At 50.1% G+C, this 21,283-nt stretch overlaps 2 protein-coding genes across 10 annotated transcripts in view; one reads left to right on the forward strand and one right to left on the reverse strand.

Annotated features, from left to right (window-relative positions):
- Nucleotides 1–2,445: 2,445 nt before the first annotated feature.
- Nucleotides 2,446–5,564, forward strand: PLD6 (phospholipase D family member 6). The gene is given in 4 exon segments (XM_032762797.2): nt 2,446–2,469; nt 2,472–2,511; nt 2,514–2,855; nt 3,544–5,564. Coding segments are annotated over 4 exon segments (654 nt in total). The 3' UTR covers nt 3,792–5,564.
- A 7,144-nt stretch (nt 5,565–12,708) lies between these two features.
- Nucleotides 12,709–21,283, reverse strand: part of MPRIP (myosin phosphatase Rho interacting protein) — a 166,923-nt gene continuing 158,348 nt past the window's right edge. For 6 of the 9 annotated variants that reach the window (XM_032762711.2, XM_032762708.2, XM_032762707.2 and 3 more), the window contains 4 exons: nt 20,983–21,069; nt 20,076–20,238; nt 19,117–19,202; nt 12,709–14,736 (listed from right to left, as the gene is read on the reverse strand). In XM_032762711.2, coding sequence (XP_032618602.1) covers nt 14,665–14,736; nt 19,117–19,202; nt 20,076–20,238; nt 20,983–21,069 — 408 coding nt within the window. In that variant the 3' untranslated portion in view covers nt 12,709–14,664. Of the gene's footprint in view, nt 14,737–17,417; nt 17,484–19,116; nt 19,203–20,075; nt 20,239–20,982; nt 21,070–21,283 lie in introns of all 9 variants that reach the window. The other 3 variants (XM_032762712.2, XM_032762703.2, XM_032762704.2) reach the window with 2 other exon arrangements.

Raw genomic sequence — 21,283 nt, forward strand, 5'->3', positions numbered from 1 at the left:
TGGCCTCTAGGTCCATGGGCTGGCAGGCAGCTATGCATGGTGTGTGCTGCCTTCACAGCTGTAGGCACCCCACTCCCCTGCAGCTTCCACTGGTCGTGACACCTGGCTAATGGGAGCTGCACAGCCAGCACTAGGGGTGGGGGCAGTGTGTGGCACCCCCCTGGCTGCGCCAGTGCCTAGGGACCACAGGGACCTGGTGGCCACTTCCAGGAGCAGCATGCAGCCCAGACAGGTAGGGAGCCTGCCTTTGCCCCAGGCCCAGGCTGAGCTGCCAGGGTCCCTTTTTGACCTGGGTGTTCTGGTTGAATACGGGAGACCTGGCAACCCTAGCAGGTAAGAACTGCCACCCAGCCCTGCCCCACCCCTGGCTCTGCCCCCACACCAGGCCAGGGACCTAGCTACTGGTCCTAACTGCAGCCTGGCTGCAGCACTGCTCCCAGTCCAAGCCTCAGGCCCTGGTCACCATCCCAGCCCGATGCACCCCCAGCTCCCTTACTCCCCTGGCCATGTTTCCCCCCGACACACACATCCCAGACCTGCAGCCCTACTCCCAGACCTGGCTCCAGGGGGAAGGGAGGGGGCATGGGAAGGAGTAAGAGGGGCACACACCCCTCAAAAGTGTGGAGGATGGGGTAGCTCAGGGAGAGAGGTTGTGCCAGGAGAACTGTGGTCACTGCTCTCTGTGGGCTCTGCCAGCCCTGGAGCCAGGTCCACCCACCCAGGGTGGCTCTTACTGGCTGTGCTGTCAAAGGGGGCTGGGCACCAGCAGGAGGGGATGAGGGACCAACGTGGCTGTCCACTCCAAGCCACCAGCTAGAGCAGCAGCCACCCTGCATTGCCTGGTTCCAGCTTCCCACCTTCCCACATAGCCAGGGCCTTGGGAGGGGAAGTGGAGGAAATGGGGGATGTGGAGCTGCCCCCAGGACTGTCCCACTCTGGCACTGCAGTTTGGAGGGACAACACCCCTCCGAACTCCACCCGTGCATTCACAGACCCCTGAAACTGGCTTGGCGGATGCAGAATCCTGGTTGAGAACTGCTGCTCCAAGGGACTTTGATGGGATTCCCCAGGTAAAAACCTCAAACTGGGGGACTGCTGTGCACCCTCAAGTCTCCAGCCTGGGCCATTTCTCACACTGCTATGCCAGTGACAAGCAGCAAAGCCCTCCAGGTGCTGTGATCACTCAGCCATCAGCATGTGGAGACCCACACTCAGTTGAATTACATGAATGCTATCTCAGCCACTCACATCTTACACCAGCAAATCACTGCAGAAGAATACTATCTTACACTGCTCAAGACTCCCTTGGTCAGGGCATGCTTGTTAATTAGTTTGCCACTCCAACCACAGCTAGTGGATGTGAAACAGCCCTTGAGCTGAGACTATCTAAGCATGTCAACCCAAAACAGATTTATTAACTCCAGAGATAGATTTCATGTGATTATAAGTTACAGGCATAGAGATCAGAGGCAGCAGTGTGACTTTCCTAGAAGCCAACTGAGCCTCCCGCCCCTTCCCCCGCATGGTGTTGGGCACTGTACTTAAAGCCACTGATCCAAAGAGCTGACCATTGGCAAGTACGTCTACACTGCAAATTAAGGTGCAATTGTACCATGGGTTGGTGTAACAATGGCAGTGAAAAATGCAGTGGCATGGACTCCCCCTTCCAGGTCACCCCAGCTGTTCCCCTTCTCCAACCGCATCCCCCCGCCCCCCCGGTCACCCTTCCCCGCCCCCCCACCTAGTCCCCTTCTCAAGCGCCCCTGGGCTCACCCTTCCCCAGCCCCCGGCTCACCATTCCCCAGCCCCCCCACCTATCCCTTCTCAAGCGCCTCCTGGGGAGTCACCCTTCTCCAGCCCCCCCTTCCCCTTCTCCAACCGCCCCCCCCCCCGGCTTCACCCATTCCCCAGCCCCACCTATCCCCCTTCTCCAACACACCCCCCGCGGCCCCACCCTTCCTCAGCTACTCCATTCCACAACCGACCCCCGCCCCGGGTCACCTTCCCAGCCCCCCACCTACCCCCTTCTCCAACCGCCCCCCCCGGACACCCTTTCCTCAGCTATCCCCGTTCCCAGCCCCTCTTTCTCCAACGCCCCACCCCCGGCTCACCCCTCCCCAGCTATCCCCGTTCCCCAGCCCCCCCCACCCTACCCCCTTCTTTCGCCCCGCGGGTAGCGAGACGGCTTGAGGCGAGGCGCGCGCTCCGAAAGTGCCTTGCGCATGCGGGGGGGGGGGGGCAGCGCGGAGGGGGCTCAGCTGCAGCTCGCTCTCCGCGGTTCGCGACAGGTCGGTCTCGCACATTGCGCGGGCAAAACCTCTCCCCAGCCTTGGCACCGACCCGCCAAACTTTCGCGCATTCGTCCCTGCGCCCCGAGGCGCGCCCCAGGATAGATCACTTCGACCCCGGCGTTGCCACGTGGTCCGGAGCGGCCTGCGCGCGGCCATGTGGCCGGGCCTCGAGGCGGTTGACCATGGCGCTGGGCGGGCTGTCTGCGCGCCCTGGGGCTCGGGTGGCGCTGCTGCCCTGCGTGGGCTGGCGGCGGCGCCGGGCCCGCGGCGCGAGGTGCTTATTCTTCCAGTCGCCGGTCACCTGCCCCGCGGCGCTGCTGGGGCGGAGCCGGGCTCCGCGCCCTGCCTGCCCGCTGCCGCACAGCGACAGCCCGCTCGCCCGCCTGCTGCGCCGCCTGCTCTCGGCGCGCCGCTCGCTGGAGCTCTGCCTCTTCGCCTTCTCCAGCCCGCAGCTGGGCCGCGCCGTGCAGCTGCTGCACCGCCGGGGCGTGCGCGTGCGCCTCGTCACCGACTCGGACTACATGGTGCTCACCGGCTCGCAGATCGGCCGCCTGCGGCAGGCGGGTGAGGGGCGGGGAGGGGAAGGGAAGAGAAGCTGGAGGTCGGGGCGGGGGAGGGAAGATGAGGGGGGCAGGGACAGGAGTGAGGGCGGGGAAGGGAAGCAGAAGGGGAGCCAAGGGACAGCGCCTGGAGTAGGTGGGGCTGAAGGAGCTGGGACCCCCATGCAGGAACTGTGGGGAGAAGCTCTGGGGATGGTGGAGGCGCCAGGGAAAAGACTGACACAGGGCAGCTGGGGGAGACTTGGGGGGGGGTGGGGGCTGGCTCAGCCCTGGGGAAGATGGGAGGAGCTAGGTGGTCTTCCACATTAAAGAAGAGGGTGGTTGCTCAGGGGCAGCCACCTGGACCCCTGTGAGCCCTCCACCTGGTCTCCCCTGTGGCCTGTTGGAGGAGGCAGGCACACTGGAGCAAGCTTAGCCAAGCTCCCTGGCCTTTTAGACTGTTAATAGAGAAGCTGTTACCTATTGTCACAAGGGACAGATGTGGCAAGATGACCACAGGGCTCAGGCTTTCCCTCTCCTGTTGTTGGGGTGGTGAGGAATGGCATCAAACACTCATGTTGATTTTTTTTTTAGTTAAGGGCATCAGGTTCTGAACCTTAGGACAATTTTTATTAATGCAGTGTAGCTTTTGGGCATAAGAAAGCTTTTTACCTTCAAGAGGAAGCATTGAAAAGGTTCTCCTCATTTTGCAGGGATTCAGGTGCGACATGACCAGGAGAGTGGCTACATGCATCACAAATTTGCTATTGTAGACAAGAAGATGCTCATCACTGGTTCCCTCAACTGGACCACTCAAGCTATCCAGAACAACCGTGAGAATGTACTGATTGTGGAGGATGCAGAGTATGTGGAGCCATTCCTGGCAGAGTTTGAAAGGATTTGGGAAGAGTACGATCCAGCTAATTATACATTTTTCCCCACCAAAAAGGAACAGAAATGACAGCTTTTTGGAGCTGGAAGGGTCCTTGACAAATAGCATTTTTCTAACAAGCTTCTTTGTGTTTAATTTCGTTATAGCTACAAAGACTATAGCATCATGCAAGGGTGAAGAGTTCTGTACTTTTTAAGTGAAAACCTCACTGTGTACTAAACGAAAGTGCATCACTCTAAACTTCTTGGTAAGTAGTGGTGTAGTAGAAGGGCCAGCATGTTCTAGCTGTAGTGCTGGAGCTCAGAAGATAATGGCCACTGTCGTGCACTGGAAGACAGCAAAGTTTGGAATGTTTAAGAGTATGGATATTTTGATAGTGAAATAGCCACTTACTGGTTACTGCTTGTGACATTACAGAATGATATACTATTTCTGGTATGGCTGATGGTTGCTGGGAAACTACTTGTTTATTTCATGCATGGCAGTATGAGTGCAAATATTCATCACCAGTTCTCAAAGAATTGGGTAAGGGGGTTCTGCACAAAGCTATAATTCACACATGGACTGAACTGGGTATGTTACTTTATTAGGAGTGGAAAGTGCCTTAGACATTTAACCTTTAAAATACGTAAGACGAGGTTTGTTATGGAAAACTTGATTGAGAAGTCAGGAATTTTAATATTTATTTTGAATTTTGATTAACCTCCCTCTAGTCTGTTCACTTTCTCAGTAGCTGCAGCGTAATAGAACCCTAGAAAAAGTACCCTGGTGGGGCTGGAGAGTAGATATGGCAATCTGCAGAAAAACAATACAGGCTGGCCATCATAATAGCCCAGGAGTGTGAGAGAAATACCTGGAGTGCAAAGGGTTGAAAAACTGACTGTAGCTGAGTTGTTCCCCCTCAGGGAAAGGAGCTGCAAAAGGAAACCCCAGTGCACACAGGGGACAGGCTTCTTGCTCTGTTCAGATACAAGAAAAGAAGTGTAACCCCATCCATATCAATTGCCCAACGTGGCTTGGCAATAGAGAATATAAAACACCACCATTCCCATTTTAATCTTCAGGATAGATTGGCAGTTTTCCCCTGTGCAAGCCTTCCCTGCATTTTCTTGCAGATACTAGGTGTTGTCATGTCCCTGTCCTCTTGGGAAGTGGGCTTTTAATATCAATCATCTACTTCCCTCCTCCATTTATGGTGGCAGTCTCCTAAATGAAATTCAGAGGTCAGGGTAGATTCTTGACATCCTGAAAACAAAACCATTTCATGTCTAGTGGAAAGCGGGTTACTGCTCTTGAAGATGCCGTGACAAGCAACAAAAGCTGTTATGCCTATGCAGGTGTAAGCTCTCCCCTCAGGGTTAAGAGGGCAGTTCAGTTTCCATACCTGTTACATCCTTGGCTCTTACTAAGAGTTCTTGAGGCGTTGCCACAGATTAAGAATGGAACACACTGATTTGTTTTAGACATATCTGCCTATACACTTGAAACAGTGACCTGGAATGTGAGAGGGTTCATGTCCTTATGCCACAGTGCTATAGCGAGGGTTTGAGTGTAAAACTAACTGCAGCGTAAAGTTTGTAAAACATCAAATCTTGCAGTCCCAGTAACAGCCTTTGCCACATACAGTTCAAGCTGTGGTGTTTGACTTGTTCTTTGTTGTAAAAAACCATTTTCCTGTGTAATTGGCTCTCTTTTCTTGTTTCTAAGTTACTGTGGCTATTTTTATGTCTCACAGTTAAATGTTATTCCACACTTACAACTTCAGTTTACATTGGGTTTAAGAGCTTTACTACTGTACCAGTAATTAACAGAAAACAATGTTCAGAACAGAGCTCAAGAGCTATGGTAATGGCAGCAGGGGGGGGTCATGTTATGCAAATATAATTGGCTATTCTGAATATTCTGGGAAATTAACCTTCCCCTCATACTTTAAGGTAGGTTAAATTTGGGGCACCAAGTGAGTGAATTTTGATAGACTTGTACAAGCCCAGGGGTTGTCTGTTTCCCCATGTGTGGTTAAAAATGGCTTATTCTTTGTAAAATAGGTGGAGTGCTGGAAGCCTCTACTGCTAAAAGTCCCACTAGTGTGTTGCCAATGTCCTGTTGTAACAAGTATAGCGATTAGCACTATTAAGAACACCACGAAATCCTCTTTGCCATTTGTGGTAAGCCTAGGCCCGAGGCCCCAACCAGTAAAAGCAAAGAGATTAGTCTACCCCGGGGATCGGCAACCTTTGGCACATGTCCCATCAGGGTAAGCACCCTGGCGGGCCAGTTTGTTTGCCTGCCACGTCCGCAGGTTCGTCCGATCGTGGCTCCCCACTGGCTGTGGTTCACCACTCCAGGCCAATGGGGGCTGAGGGAAGCGGCGGCCAGCACATCCCTCAGCCTGCGCAGCTTCCCACAGTCCCCATTGGCCTGGATGGCAACCCATGGCCAGTGGGAGCCGCAATTGGCCAGAACTGTGGATGCGGTAGGTAAATAACGGTCTCACCAGAGTGCTTATCCTGACGGGATGCATGCCCAAGGTTGCTGATTCCTGGTCTACCCACTTACTCTGTTTGGTCCCTCTGGAGCAGGCTAGGGTACACTGGCAAAGGTCTAGAAGGAATCTGCCACTGCAGATATCCAGGTGTACCAGCTGTGGGCAGTTCTCCACTGCAACAGTCAGGAGTCTTAGCTTCACAATGCTTTGAACAGCAACATGTATCTATCAAAGAAAATGCAGAGGGTAGTAGGACCGTAGTAAGTGGCTAACTCAAAAGCCTGCGTCTCCTTTCCACGTAGATGACCATGTCCAAACAAGCACCTCACTACACAGCATGCAAAGGGTGGTGCAAAAATAGTTTATTACGATATAGTTTATGTAAAGTTAAGTAATTATATTTACAAAATAAAAATGATCAGCTACATCCATGGGAACCTAGCATGTCACACAAGATTTGTACGGTATAAATATTGTGACCAAAGTGATGCTTCTATTACAGTGAACAGTGGCTTTTTTTATTTATTTTTTTTAAAAAAGCACTGAAATAAAAGCAAAGGTGGTGGGGGGGTGGGGGGGAGATTCCACTCATACTCAGTATCACAGGGGCCTCAAAGGCCTGTGCATTCACCTTTGCAAGAGGAAATGGATCAGGTCTAACACATCACACCATTGCTGGGTGAGGTGTGTGGAACCCTCCCCTTATGCACACCTTCAGACCTGCACCCTGATGGAACACAGCTGCCACTTCTCCCTGGTCACCACCCTTGTTTTGTGCTAGTTCTGAGACAGGTGCACAAGTCTGTCACCACCACAGTAGCAACCCAGGAAGTAAGTTACACAATCTTCTAGGTTTGATCTGCTGCCATTAATACCATGCGGTCAGGTTGGACCGGTGACTCTCTCTGTCTTGCATCATCACAGGAACTGGAGATATTATGGTTGACTCTTGGGTGTTCACCATAAGCCACAATTAATCATGATTTCTGTTTCCCTCTCCACCAGGAACTGAAGCTCTTGCAACTCAGCTGGTAGTGGAGGGTGCGTGCATTTCAGTCAGGAACCCATCTCCCCTGACTGGGGTCGCTGATTGAAGGCATGCACAGGACAGAGCTAAGGCAGTCCCTCAATTCTGATTGGGTTGGTGGTGTGAAGTGAGGAAGATTGACCATCAATATTTGGGTGTCTATTGCCACTTCACAGAATTACCATTCAAATACATAGTTTCCCTCTTGCTCCCCACCCCCAAAAAGTTTAAAATCTCAAGTCAACCGAAAACTCCAGGTCCCCAAGGGTGAACATGTATCAAAGACTAAATCCTCATCTATTTGCTACATGTCAAAGTCTTCAGTATTTAACAATACACTTTGCTCTCTTTAGATTAGAGCAAAGAGTCAGTGTTCCTGCCCCATCCAGCACAAGTTCATGGTGTAGGGTAGACAGGAAGGGTGATGAAATAATTGTTTGTGATTGCACTAAACTAATGTCAGTGGCCAGGAGGGTTAGTGCTGTTGGTACCAATTCAAAGGCTAGTCAGGTTTCTGCTAATGCCTCCAGCCCCCTCCTTCTCCTCTAGTAGTCTCTTAAAGTGCAGCCTGAGGCAAGTTAAACCACTAGAGCTGACAGCTTTGTTTTCAGCCTTCATGACTCTTCAGTGTCCTTCCCCAGTCATGCAACAATATTTCTGCAGCCACTTTTAAGAAATGCTCTGTATTACAGTGGTAGGGATCACATCATAAGTGCAACTCAGTAGTAACTACGATGTATTGAATGTTATATTTTAAACAGTTACTTACACATCATTGTATGTTACAGTAAACGTCCATGCTGTTGTACAATATGTAACTGCACAGCTAGGAGATAGTTCCCTTGTAAATTCCACGTAGCCTTACAGAGTAGCTTCAATGCTGATGCATAAGTGAGTTAGACAATTACACACTAGGCCTAAGATCCTGGAACCTTAGTTCACTCACTGCAACAGTCCTAAGTTACCGTGCAAGGATATCTGTGTATGCTCTAGTCACACAGTAGTTACTACTTCTATATATAGATAGCAATTTTGCACATTCACAGGGTGTTAATGCCACTATCAAATACAAGATTACTGACTTTTCAATGGAAAAACAATTTATAGCGCTTTAGGATTAACAGTTCTCAAACAGACTGGACACATTCTTTGGACAGGTATCTTCAAAGCTAAAGGTACAAGTCAAGAATTTTAAAATATATTTATAACAGTCATCAAAAAAACATTCTAGTAAGAGGACACAGGATAGGTTCAGCATCTTACACTCAAATCTCTTCCAATCCCCAAAGGGACATCTGTATTAGAAGATTAAAAAAAAAAAAAACCCAAAAAACAGAACTTAGTCACACACACACAAAAACCCTCCGCTAACTTCTGAGTAATAAATATTTACATTGCGTGCTTTGAATACTATACAGTTTTAAATTATTTTAAAGAGAATAACAAAGCTTTTTTTTAAAAAAAAAATGGAAAAAATTACAAAGTAAAGGCAAGCTATACTGAGCGTGCATGTACTTAAGTGTTCACAACAAACTAAGCACTGTGTATGAACCACAAAAATGCAAAGGTCTAGTGGAATTCCAATCATGTATATAGTCATTACAAAAGTGACACATTTTACAATGCTTAGGACTGCTTAAATGCACTCCATTCAACCGGTTACAGAAAAATAGCCTTGTTGGGTTTTGCACATCAGCACAAATTCTGCTTTTGAAGCAAATGGAAAAAAAAATTGCTCCCTCTTAGATGGATAAAAGGGGGGGGAAGGGAAATGACAGTTAAAAAGGACTTAAATCTAATTGTTTCCAGAAGGAAAAAAAATGGCTGAAAAATACTCCACAAAAGAAAACTTTGGAAGCAATTAGAAAGTTTGTTATGTTTCTACGGCTCTTTTGAACTTGGTTTTATTAGACCTCCCATTCTCGTACTTTTCATAGTCTAGGACTGTATAAAATGCAGCTGCTTGCAATATATATATATATGTATTCACACACTGTATATACCATGCCCTTGAGGAGCACTGCAAGTGAGACAGCTACCATGCCGATTTGCCCTGTCGTGTATGGAGGGTGCCTGGAACATAGCCAGAGGAAAAGTGAATTGGAAAATCCTCTGCTGTCTCACACACACACACACACACACAGCTGCAGATGGAATCAGAAAGTGTCTTGGGCAAAGGGGTTGAGGGGGGTTCTCTTGTTATTCCCTCCCCCCCTCAGTTCAATCTGAGAAACACTGATTTCTAGCCTTATGGAGAAAGATGAAGCCTGAAGCAGAAGGCAGAACTGGGGTGAAACACAGAACCTTGCTCTCAGCTAAGACTTTTGACTTTTTTTTTAACCTGTGGTAGATTTCTGTGTTTACTGGGGGTGGAGTGGAGGTGAACATGCTGCCTAATACTTTGATGAGGGCTCCTCCCAGCTCAGGTAGGTGCCCATCAAAACTACAGGGAGAAGACAGCAATGAGGCCTCTGCCACCACATCAAAGAACAGAAGTGCGTGCTTGCACCACAGCTTTTTTGTTCTTGACCTCTGGAAGTATCAGTTATTGCAATGTTTATTCCAGTTGGGAGTGCAGCAGTCAGATGGGATGGAGAAGCTGCACAGATGGGCACAGAGCCAGCTGCTCTTCTGCCCCGTTGAACAACTGACTTTAGAGAGCATACCCCGTGCACAGCAGAAAAACATTAAAAACAAAGCTTAAGTCCCTCTTTGGAGATGTGTCTGCTTCAGAACGCACCTGCTCTTACAAGGGACAGTATATAACAAATGTTTGTACGAGACCCTTTGTTTAGGTGTTAAATATTTTAGATCAAGTTCAGCAAAACACACACTTATTTGGCCTGTTAGAGGTTCTTAGAAGCTTTAAAAATATACACCAAAGGGTGGTCCCAATCACCCCTCCATGCACGGTGTTTATGTCCTCTCCAGAGGAGCTCATTTCTTGTAACACTGGATTTTTGTTTTGGCTACAGTTGGTATCTGTGGCTCCATTTCATCCCAGTGAAACTGCTCGTCTAGTTAGCTTTTAAGGGCAGTATGCAGGTCCAGAAAAGTGGACCAAGATGCATTATCTGAAGATCCCCGGTTGCAAATCTTCACTGACAGATCCATTCCCACAAGTTCAGATTCTGCTGATCCATTAGTCCTGGCACACCTTGAAGCAAATCCTTTTGAGCTGATCCACTGACCCAGGAAGATGGAGGTCACAGGATGACGAGTTTGCAATAAGGTAGGAAATAAAGATATACCAGCCTTAAAAGACAAAATACCAGGTAGCTTGAACAAACATCTTGCTTAAATCTGTTACTGCCAGTGTCTCATCCACCATGGCCAGGTCCCAGGACTTTCACAGAACTATGCACATCTCCTCAAGAGAAGAAATTGACATGGGCTATTCAAAGCTTCCCTAATTACAGTCTTTTGCTTGGGGTATGTGCACATAAGAAAAGATAATGGGCTAAGAAACCCATCAAATAAAAGATTATCTTCCTCTAAGCAGTTTTCTTCTCCGCCTCAGCCCTTGGGACTCTGTATATCACCTGACCAAGCCCTCCCCTGTCCCCCAAGTTGCATCTTTACAGGATAATTATGGGACTAGAGCACAAGCAGAAAGCTGTTCAGACCAACCCACTGGATCTGCCATTTCTTCAATGCCACCTCTTACTATGTGGCCTGCTATTTCACTGCTTTACACGCTTCTCTCCCTGCTCTCCCTTTACAGTAGCTACTATCTAAGTTCTTCCACTCTGAAAACATACCACAGTGCCTTTCCCCATGTACACCGGCTGGGTCAAAAGATGGAAAAAAGACAGTCCCCACTTCAACCACGCTTTTCCTTCTCCATCTCTGCAAAAAAACACCACCAAGCTGTCCATCAGCATGCTGCAACCCCTCCTCCAAGCCAGCTCTGCACAGCTTCATCCTAATGGTATGTACATCTGTGTGGTTACACCAGACACTTCCTCCTCTACCATTATGAAACCAGGTTCTGGATAGACACAGAGGTTAAAAAAAAATAAAAAATAAAAATCCGAATAACTCACTGAGACTTCCTGGTCCAAGCAGAGAGAATCTGAGCCTCAAGAGAAGAGTGGCTGGAGTGGGGAAGTGCACGGCAGAAAAAAGGTGCCGTGGGTATCTACAGCACCATCCTGTAGCCTCCATCTCCCTGACATACAACTCTAAATGGAGAAAAGGTGTGTGACCTTCATTTCTCACCCTTAAAGTAACTGATCATAACCAAAAGAAGTGAACAAAGCAGCAGCAATTAGCTCGTTCGGTAGCAAGAAGCTTGGAGCCCAGGCAGCCAGAGGAAGAGACAGATAAGTGGCTTTTCCAACAGGAGAACAGAACACACCTTGCTCAGATAGTTTAGCAGTAAGAAGCCCTCACCAGACTCCAAGGAAGCACAGGGTGGGGAGTGTCCTCCTTGGAAATGTCACATTCCAGTGGACTGTTTTGAGGTGGGAGGGAGGAGAAATCCCAACACTGAAGGACTTCATGCTACCCATGCCTGTGTCCCATAGGCTCCACCATCTAAACAGAGAATTCAGGGTTGGAAAGCTAGCAGAGAGCAGACACCCTCCACCCCAACCAGGTGGGGATGGAGCATAAGAACAAAGGGATCTTCTCTTCTGGTGGTTGCTGATGTGAGAAGACCAGGAAAGGTCAAGGACGGAGCAAGCTGGGTCTCTTAGGTGATGTCTGAAGACCTCTGCTGCATGTGGACGGACATATACGGTATAGGGAACACAACAGGTGAGCAAACCCTCCCCATGCAGTATCTAGAGCCAGATGCAACCTGTGTCACAGCACCAACATCCCCAATAGCCTGCGAGACATGTCCCCTCACAGCTTGTGGGGCTCCAGAGTTCAGCCCAAAGACCACATTGGCCTTGGCTGCTTGTAGCTCCCACTGAAGTCACCCCATCCCCAGCTCCATCAGAGTTTGGCCCTCAAGAGTTCATCCTGGGCCTGGTTTTGATCTCACGGTGGTGAGAATGAGGAACCACACTGAAGCCAATGAAGCTACAGGGATAAGCAGAAGCTGAATCAGGCCGAGAGCTTTGACATCTTCCAAGAACAGAATGAGCAGAATCTAACAGCAGCAACATCCTTGGGCCCTGCAGAGTGGGTGAGAATTTGGGGCAGGGAAGGAATGCCTCCTCTGATTAAACACTGTCTCCTCCAGCTGATTAAAGAACACTGAGGGAGGGAGTGACATCTAGGCCTCCTCGACTGGAAGGCAGGCCCACACCATGGCTACTGGAGGTTGGGGGGACCCATTACTTAGCATCACCAGTAGAGTCACTAGTGTGAGGGGTTTCAACAATGCGGCTCTGGGTGAAATTTGAGGGAAGGGCTGGGGTGGTGATGGAACTTATTTAAACAGCCCCCAACCACCAACTAAGCTGAGAACTCAATGTGCTTTTTGGGTATCTGTGGGACACACAAGCAGCTCCTCTCACCAGGAAGGCAGAGCTAAGAAGCCTGCTGAGAATCACCAAGTCCCAAGCTGGCGGCAGCCATCTTGGCAAGGCAGGAGATCCTTGGGGACCGTGGCAACATGGGTGGCTGATGAGAGAGACCAGAAATGAGTTTGAAACCTGCTTTAGCCAGTGGTTCCACAGTCACAAAGGAAAGTCAGGCGGATTGTCCAACCCCTGTCAAAGCAGGCTAGAAACTCCCCCAGTGGCCCTGCATGCTGCCAGGGTCAGGCATGGCCGCCACTCTGCACACGGGGGCTCCAAATGGCCCTTTGTAAACAAAGCCTTCCAGATTACACTGAGCATTCCTGGGGCAAAGGGCATCAGAGCACTGGGCAGGCTTGTGAGGGGCACTACCCCTTAACCAAGCTGGCCAAACAAGCACAGCTAGCGAGGAACTGTATTTAGACACAATTTGAGAGAGGCTGTAGCCTGGCTCCCTAGAGTTAAGTCCAATGTGATTTAGACCTGTCCACACTAGATAGCCAAGCTCGGTTAGAAACTGCTTGTGTTGGAAAATGCCCTAGTCTCAGAGTTGAGGCAGCAGTTTTCTTGTCAAATCGGTAGCGCAGGGCACAGAAGCAAGGAGGCGTACAGGGGAGAAAGTACATGGATGCTGTTGCCACCATGGCCACTGCAGAGATGAATGAAGACCTACAGGACGAGAGATTCTTTCCCCCTCCCCTTTGCCAAGCTACACTGGTTTAACGCTGCACCTCCACCGCTGGGTTCCCGCAATTCCCTCACTCATTTTCACTTCACTCCATTGGTCTCATGCTGCGCAGTGTTGCTAAATGGACTTTTAAGAGTGATCCTCATTCAGGAGCTGGGAGCAGGCAGGAAGATGTCTTGAGAAGCTGCAGTATCGATGGTCTGGAGAACAGGCAAGTTCTGAGGCTCTTAGTTTGGAGCAGAGCTTTGAAAAGTAAAATGTAGCCATAGATACAAGTATTAAAATCAGAGCTGTTGGCTGGTGAGAGGAGCTGAAATCAGGGAGCTGCCTTTGGACTGAGCTGTGTGTGTTCGCAGCCAGTGCGGGCTCTGTCTGCCGCTCAGTATCCCCCCTCAGAACGGGACAGGGAAGTGCTCACACACACAGTGGCTGATGGGAAGAAGGGAGAGTGGCTGGAGGGGGCTGGATTTGGGTAAACAGGCCTTGCAGCTCGGTCCCTGGAAGCACATTGCTCAGGGCACGGGCATGATAGGAAGAGAGGAGATGGGCCTTTGGGGCGGATCTGGTTGAAATCTGTGTTTAACAAACATCTGTAACACTCTGGCTGTAACAGACTGAAAACAAGCCAAGGCCGAGACATGCTGGGGTTCTGGGTTGGGAGAACAGAGCCCAAACCCTAGCCACCCTCCCAGCAGACTCCCCTCATTTTTCTCTGGCAGCTAGTGGGCTGTGTTGTGACCCAAGCACACACCTGACGAATGGGGCTGCTTCCGACACAAACAATCCTGTCTTTCGGACGTTTTGACCACAGGCTTTTCGCCGGAGGTGCCACGAACGCAAGCTCAGAGGACTGACTCACGATGTATGATTGAGCACCGGGTCACTCACACAGCAGTAGAGCTGGGTCTCGCCTAGGCCAGCCAGGCCACTTCTAAACCAAAGCAGTCGGTATGACAGAGCTAGCTTATCGACAGGCTGCTGAGCCTTAATACTGACACTTAGTGTAATGGTTTACAGTGAAGGAAGGAGCCAAAGGGGGCAGGACTCCATCCCCTCCTCTCCCTCGCAGAGTTTCTGAAGCATTTCACGATGCAGGGAAAGGAGCCGTGGAGTCAAGGTGCCGGGGTGGGAAGAACCACCAGCCGCACTCAGTCCAATCAGGAGCATCAAGACGAACAACAGCACAGAGGATCATAAGGAACTAGGAACAGGTGGTGCTCGTGCTGTGCCATCGCAAGCTGGGAGGTGTTCAAGCTGAAGGGGGAGAACTAGTCTTTCTTCAAGTCCCTGGATTCAAAGAGCTTCAAGCGTTCTTGCACGGTCAGGCCTTCCTTCAGACTCTGGGAGAGACAAGAGAGGGATAGCGTCACACACTGAAGGAGGAGATGGCGACAGCACCAACAGGAGGATGGGGCAGATGCTCAAGCAAAGGAAATGTGGGTAGGAGAGCAAACGCCCCCCTCCGAAGGAGAGATTAGTGGAACATGCTGGAGAGAACAGACTATTATGGAATGGTATTATTGGTGAATCACACCTAGAGCGTGCGATTGGAAATTAACCAGGTGACAAACTTCAGAAACAAATGAGAGGCACACGAGATCGCAAGCGTGATTAGCTTGACTCTGACAATGATCCCTGCAGCTTGCACTATACAGAGCACCAGGGCAGCTATAGGCACAGGCCCATGGCTTTCAGACGAGCCAAAGCAGCACACCTTGGTTCTGCTGACAGCAGCTGCTACGGCACTAAGAGGGACCTGCACACTGGCTTTCCTTCGGGGCTCATTAAGAGTCCATTTTGGGTGGTCATGGCTCCAAACATGTCACGAGCTTTGTCCATGCAACCCTGAGTGACAATCTCACTCTACCCTCAGTTAACCTAGGTTGGGGACCTTTTTCAAGCACACACTGCCAACTAAGCCCCTGAGCTGGACTGTGGATCTCATGACGTGCTTCCTATAGTTTCTAGCAGGGGACCAAACTCATGATCCAATCTAGAGTTTAAACCCATGTCTTCAGAAGTGAGAGCAACTTCCATCCATCTAGCTCTGAGCACTGCCATTTGGGAGTCAGGCCTCTCCAGCCCACGTGGAATCCGGGGGAGAAGGACACAAGTGGCTGCATGATTTATTGCTAATCCCCATCTCCCAGTTGTGTGGTGGAATCCCCATGCTTACTGCATTTGGGACTGAGCAGATGTGACCACAGACACTAGGTCAAGGCCATAAGGGGCACTCTGCGGTGCCAATGGCGGGGGTGGGGGTTAATGGATACTCCACCCCAGCAGACCGCTTTCCCAGGATCAAGCATGCAATGTCTGTGCACTGCATAGGTGCAGAAGATAAAACCTGCTGCCATGTCAGGGGGGCGACTGCTCTGAAACAGGATGTGCCCAACTGATCAAAAATAGGCAGCCAATCGGCCGACAGCGTTTGGCAATTTGCAGGCAGCAGAGTCATCTGTGAGGCAGTTCACTCTATGTCCTTTGCACAATAACATCAGCATCTGCTGCTTGCTCTACAAAACAACGCAGGGCAGCTCTGCAAGACACGGAGCTTTATACACAGACCCTGTCAGGCAGCTGGCTGCAAAGCTCCCATTTTCTTTTAAGTCCCTTGGTTGCCGTATCAGAAGACTAAAGTGACAGTGTTAAGTCACATAGGCCTCAAAGCCAAGTTTTGGTTAACAAGCGGCTATTAGGGGAGGTTGAGGTTGCTAAACCCAGTGTGGATAGGATGGCTGTGATACTGTGAAGACACTGAGGTGACCATTGGATTTCTGCTGGTTTCACAGCTCAGGTTGAGAGAAACGTAAATCCATTATCAATGGAGAGCAGGAACCGGGATTTTTACACCAGTTTAAATAGTGTTCTTGCTCTTTTTAGCTGACAAGAGAGAAACATTCAAAATTCAGGATGGTCTCTACGTATCAGAAAGCAGGTCAAATATTGAGCCTATTCAAATTAACAGAGTCCCCTTAAATTCCAACCTGGACCTTTGAATTCTCTCATCTCTTTATAGATCAAGACACCGTAATGCATTAGACTATATTGCCAAGGGTAGAAAGCCAAGCAACCCCTCACTCAGTAAGGGAGTCTCTTAGATCACTTATCCCAATACCATAGTGCAGTTTCCACCAACCCACAGAATTCCTTGATCAGCCTTCTCAAACCCTCTCCCCTCAACCCCATTGGAAACCAATCCCGTTTCCTCCCAGGGACTATCTCACTCTCAGAGCCTCACCACTTTCCTGTTGCTGCTGGTTACCCAAAACATACTAACTGGAATGGCCCCCTCTCTCATCAGCTGCCTCCTCCTACCAGATGATCTTGGAAGCCACAAGGCAGTGTCTGTGACGAGACAGTTGTTAATGAGGTCATGAATTGTAGTATCTCAATCACTGGGTAGCTGGAGCATTGCTGGACAGCAGGAGGAAGAGGATGCTCCGCCAGGAGGAAACTCCTGTGCTCAGGTACAGATCATCTGAGGAAGCAGCAATGATGGGCATCGTAAACACAGGGCAGTGCTGTCTGTGCTGCCACCCCAGTGGGAGATTCAGGGTAGCTCCACTGGCCTCCTCCTTTCCGTTACTTCTAGCTGCTCTTCAGTGGTAAGGGAGAGTTCCTAGACTTCGCCCAGCCCCAGCCCGACACTACCGAAACCAAGGTTCCCTTCTTAAGGGCTGCACGTTGAAGTGAGTTTAGTGTGAGGCATGCACAGTCATTAAGCATGCACACTCAGTGTCCCACATCCCTGACACAGCGTGCCCAAGAGGTGTGCACGCCCTCCCAGTGCTGGACCTCTGTGCCAGGGAGAGTGGGTGGGTGAGAAAGCCAAATCCCCCAGGGAACAGCAAAACTGGTTGATTTCATTTTAGGATAATCTGCTCCTTCACCCCGAAGATCAATTTCAAATCAATAATTAAGAGAAGGTTCTGGTTTGCCATGGAGGAGTGAGCAGGGCATGCAAAGTGGGCTGCCCCCTCAGGGAGCTGCATTGTTTGGTGGGTGCTGGTTTGGTTACCTACGTGACAGGGAACCTGGACTCTGGTTCATTTCAGTTATCCCATGAGACCTGCTCAATAACGGACTGTCAGAGGAAAAAGCAAAATAAAGAAACAAAAACAAAAACAGAAAACAAGAAGCACATAAATCCTAATTGCATCGATAGTTCCACAGCCCCAGCCCTTCCTTTCCCCCCTTAGCGGGACAAGGGGACAGTGTGCCCATCTGCACCGTCCACACTGCCCTTTTCCTCCCTCCCCTAAGCACACCAAATAAACATGGACACAGACACAGAGGGGATGACAAAATAAGCAAACTGAGGGGAAGGGAAACTGATCGTCAGACCCTCAAGAGCCAGTTTGCAAACCAGTATCTCAGCTGCACTCTCTGCACATACGAGAGGGGGCCTAGCATGCACAAGCACAGGGTTTTGCATGTGCAAGCCTGTATAGTGTACACAGTGGGGGCACCTGTGCATTTAGTTCTAGCAGCTTAGTCACCACCACAGGTTGAAATGGCAGCCTTGGAGAGCTTGGGCGGTGAGCCTTGGTTCCCACTGTGTTGGGAGAAGATGGGGCTAGAATGCTTGGCCTGGCTTCTCATTCTGTCTACAGCAGCCCAGTATCAGCACGAGGTGCTGAATATCAGTGGTGAGAGGAGAGGCAAGCCTGGTCTATGCTGAGCAAGATCTTTTGTGTGATTGCCCCGTACACTCAGCCTAGGCTGATTGGAGAAGTTCTCTTTTGCCCTTCTCATTCAAGCAGGGTGCCTACATGGAGAGGATTAATGCCCTGACAGGTGGCAGGCCAAACCCTGGGGACATGTGACTGCAATAACTGGATTTGGGATATGCACAAGTACAGCATGGCCAGGCTTTAAAGCATTGAGAACCATTGGGCCATCAGCCCCAATCTTCCCAGGTAAAAGCGAATGTTAGGTAAGAACTAGTCCTGTTCCATGTACCACTCAAAGAGGCTGCAGTATTATCTCCAAGGTACCATCACAATGGTATCTAGGTGTGCTTACACCAGTTACTTCACCGCCAAACCTCACCACAAAAATGGAGAGTAAGTGCCAGAGGGGTTCCCCCTGGGAAATGCCCGAGAACAAAGGCAACCTCTCTCTCTTTTTCGATAGCACCTCCAGTAGCTATGCATGTCAGTGTCACACACCTAGATTTCAGCAGCACAGGGCCTCCGGAAGAGGCAAGCTCTGCAAAGAGACCACTCAGTGCAACAAAAACAAGTCTCCGCAGAGCACTGCAGGCTGGGAACTTGCTGCTTTAATCCACTGCATCACAGCAGAGTAGGGGTAAACACTCACTGACTGAACAGGAATAAGGAGGGGAGAGCATGGCTTCATCCCATAATACTCTGGGTAACTCAATTAGCCCCATCATGACCACTCTCCTGCAATCGTGAGTGGGAGGGGGATGAAGCTGACTTGCCATTACACCTGCGTAACTGCTCTTCCAACGACCTGGCTGGTACGAGGGTGACTATTCATTCAGAACCCACTCTGGGCAGGGCAATACCTCCTTCCAGGACTACATGCTGATGCAAACATGAAGACCAGCAGTAAGGATGGGAAAATCCTCCTGCCTCATCCCCCTGCCAATCAGCCTCAGTTTCCTGTTTCTTGGGGAGTCTCCCCAGAAACCCCCACTAGAGAGCTGTGTGGTGCATTCGCATCACCTGGGCAGAAAGAAACACACTCACCTTTGACCTGATATTCCTTAGTTGCCGGCTAACACTGGATCTGTCTTTCTTCAAGAAGTCGGGGTTGCTTTTTGATTTCATGATATCTGGGGAGAGCAAAGGGAGCAGTGTGAGCTGCAGAGTCCTGACTCTGTCACAAGGGAGAGCAGAGGCTGGGGACACATCGGCCAGCAGTAAGGCAATGCTGCCGTGGAGCGGTGCAGGCTCAGTCTGGGCAAAGCTTCCCAGGAGGTGACTCAGAAGAGGGCAGCCACGGCCCTGCAGAGCCACAGGGACAGCACAAGCAAAGCATGGCCTCTCACCCAGTTACTGCATGAGGCAAGAGGCCCCAGGATGCAAAGTGACATCCCTGAGTGACTGGGGCACGGTGGATTCCAAAGACCCAGTGGAAGCTTCCCATCCCTAAGTGAGAAGGAGGAAGCACTACTAAGGGTGAGGGGAGTTCAGGTTCCAGGGACATTCAATCCTTGGTCTCTGCAAGGGGATGGGGGACAGGGACAGGGACAGTCTGGAATGGGAAAGAGGTTGCAACGAGGACACTTGCCTGTTATTAAGGAACTAATCGGAGATCCTGCTCCCCACAACTCTGACAGGCCACCCAATAGCTCTTTTTAGAAGGTAACTTCTAATCACTACCAACCTAGGCCACATTCCACCAGACCACCTGGAGGTGAACAGCTCCCAACCTCATGAACAATCTCCTGAGCCAGGCAGCCCACACACAACCTGGGCCGTCTTCCTCCCTGGTGTTACTCCAGTAAATTAAGTGGTGCGAAGGGAGGAATACAGCCCCGTTTGTTTGAATCTCCCAGCATTCACTGTGGATATACTGGAGCTCCTGCAGGACCCTACCATGCCCTGCTCTTGGCTTTCTAGGCTCCACCACACTAGAGTTGGTACCGCCTGCTGCATGTGTTGGGGCAGGGAACAAGGCTGCTCAGCACAGCAGAGGGACTGACCGTATCCCGACACAGTGGTATTCTCAGGGGATTTTTCGCCCAGTGCTTCTGTGGCTGCCTTCAGCTGCTCTTTCAACCTGCTGATGTCGCAGTCCGCCTTGGCCTTCACGATGCTCAGCTCCGTGTAGATGTCTTTGTACTTGTCACTGGCATATTTCTTATCCTGGGAAAGGAACAAGGAAAACCCACAGGGTTGTCACAGAGTGAGACAGACACACAGAACCAGAAAGTTTGTGTGCTTACTAGTGGGTGATGTGGCAAACCCCAGCAACACAGGAAACAGCATTCTGAGACAGATCCAGGAATTCCCAGCACTTCCACAGAGAGCTTCTTGGGGACAGCAGGGGCAGAACTCAGATCATCCTGCTAAAAGCACACTTACTGCCAATCCACGTGTGCTAAAGGAGAGTTCCCTTTGGCTAACAGCTTTATAGGATCTAGGACACACAGCTGGACAGTTCAGATTCCATCCAGTAGAGAGCAGTGCTGCACACGCACACCAGTTAGTCTGTTACAGAATTTATTGTTTGTGGCTCTCTGTTTAAATCAGGAAAATGGCATGGAATTAAAATGCTGAGAACCTGCCGTGGCAAATTAACCACCCAGAGCAATTGTGATCAGCCCATTCGCAGGGTCTGTGTGTGTTTGACACAAACATTTAAAGTAACATCTTTCCAGGGAGAGACCAAAGCAAATCCTGGTTTGATCCTACCAAATGCTTCATTTGCAGCACAAAGACGATAACCCACAAACAGTAAGTGGCTGTGTTAATTAAGGCAGATCAATGTTTAAATGCCGATTCGACTCTTAAAATAAGTTAGTTAACCCTCCTGAAAATGAGCAAACCCATGCAAGACAGAGGGCTCCCTATGTGCACATTCAGAGATGGCCCCACCCCAGGCATTACCCGCAGTGCTGTCTGCAGCTCGTCCTTGAGGGAGCTGATCTCCTGCTTCAGGTACTGGATTTCTGATTCCTTGACCCGTAATAGGACCTGCAGGGAAAAAGGGACCCAGACATTTTCACTCAGTAACACAGGCTCACACACACACACACACACACACACACACACTAGAGAGACACAGCAAGTCACAGCTTCAGCTGTAATGAGGAGCCTCTTGAGCCTGGCCAGCTAATAACTGAGCGAGTAGGTCGTAAGTAACAATCAGCATGGCTCTGTCTAGAACAAACTGTGTCAAACCAACCTA

Source organism: Chelonoidis abingdonii, chromosome 9 (genome assembly GCF_003597395.2).
Source record: "Chelonoidis abingdonii isolate Lonesome George chromosome 9, CheloAbing_2.0, whole genome shotgun sequence".
In the NCBI taxonomy this organism is placed as follows: Eukaryota; Metazoa; Chordata; order Testudines; family Testudinidae; genus Chelonoidis; species Chelonoidis abingdonii.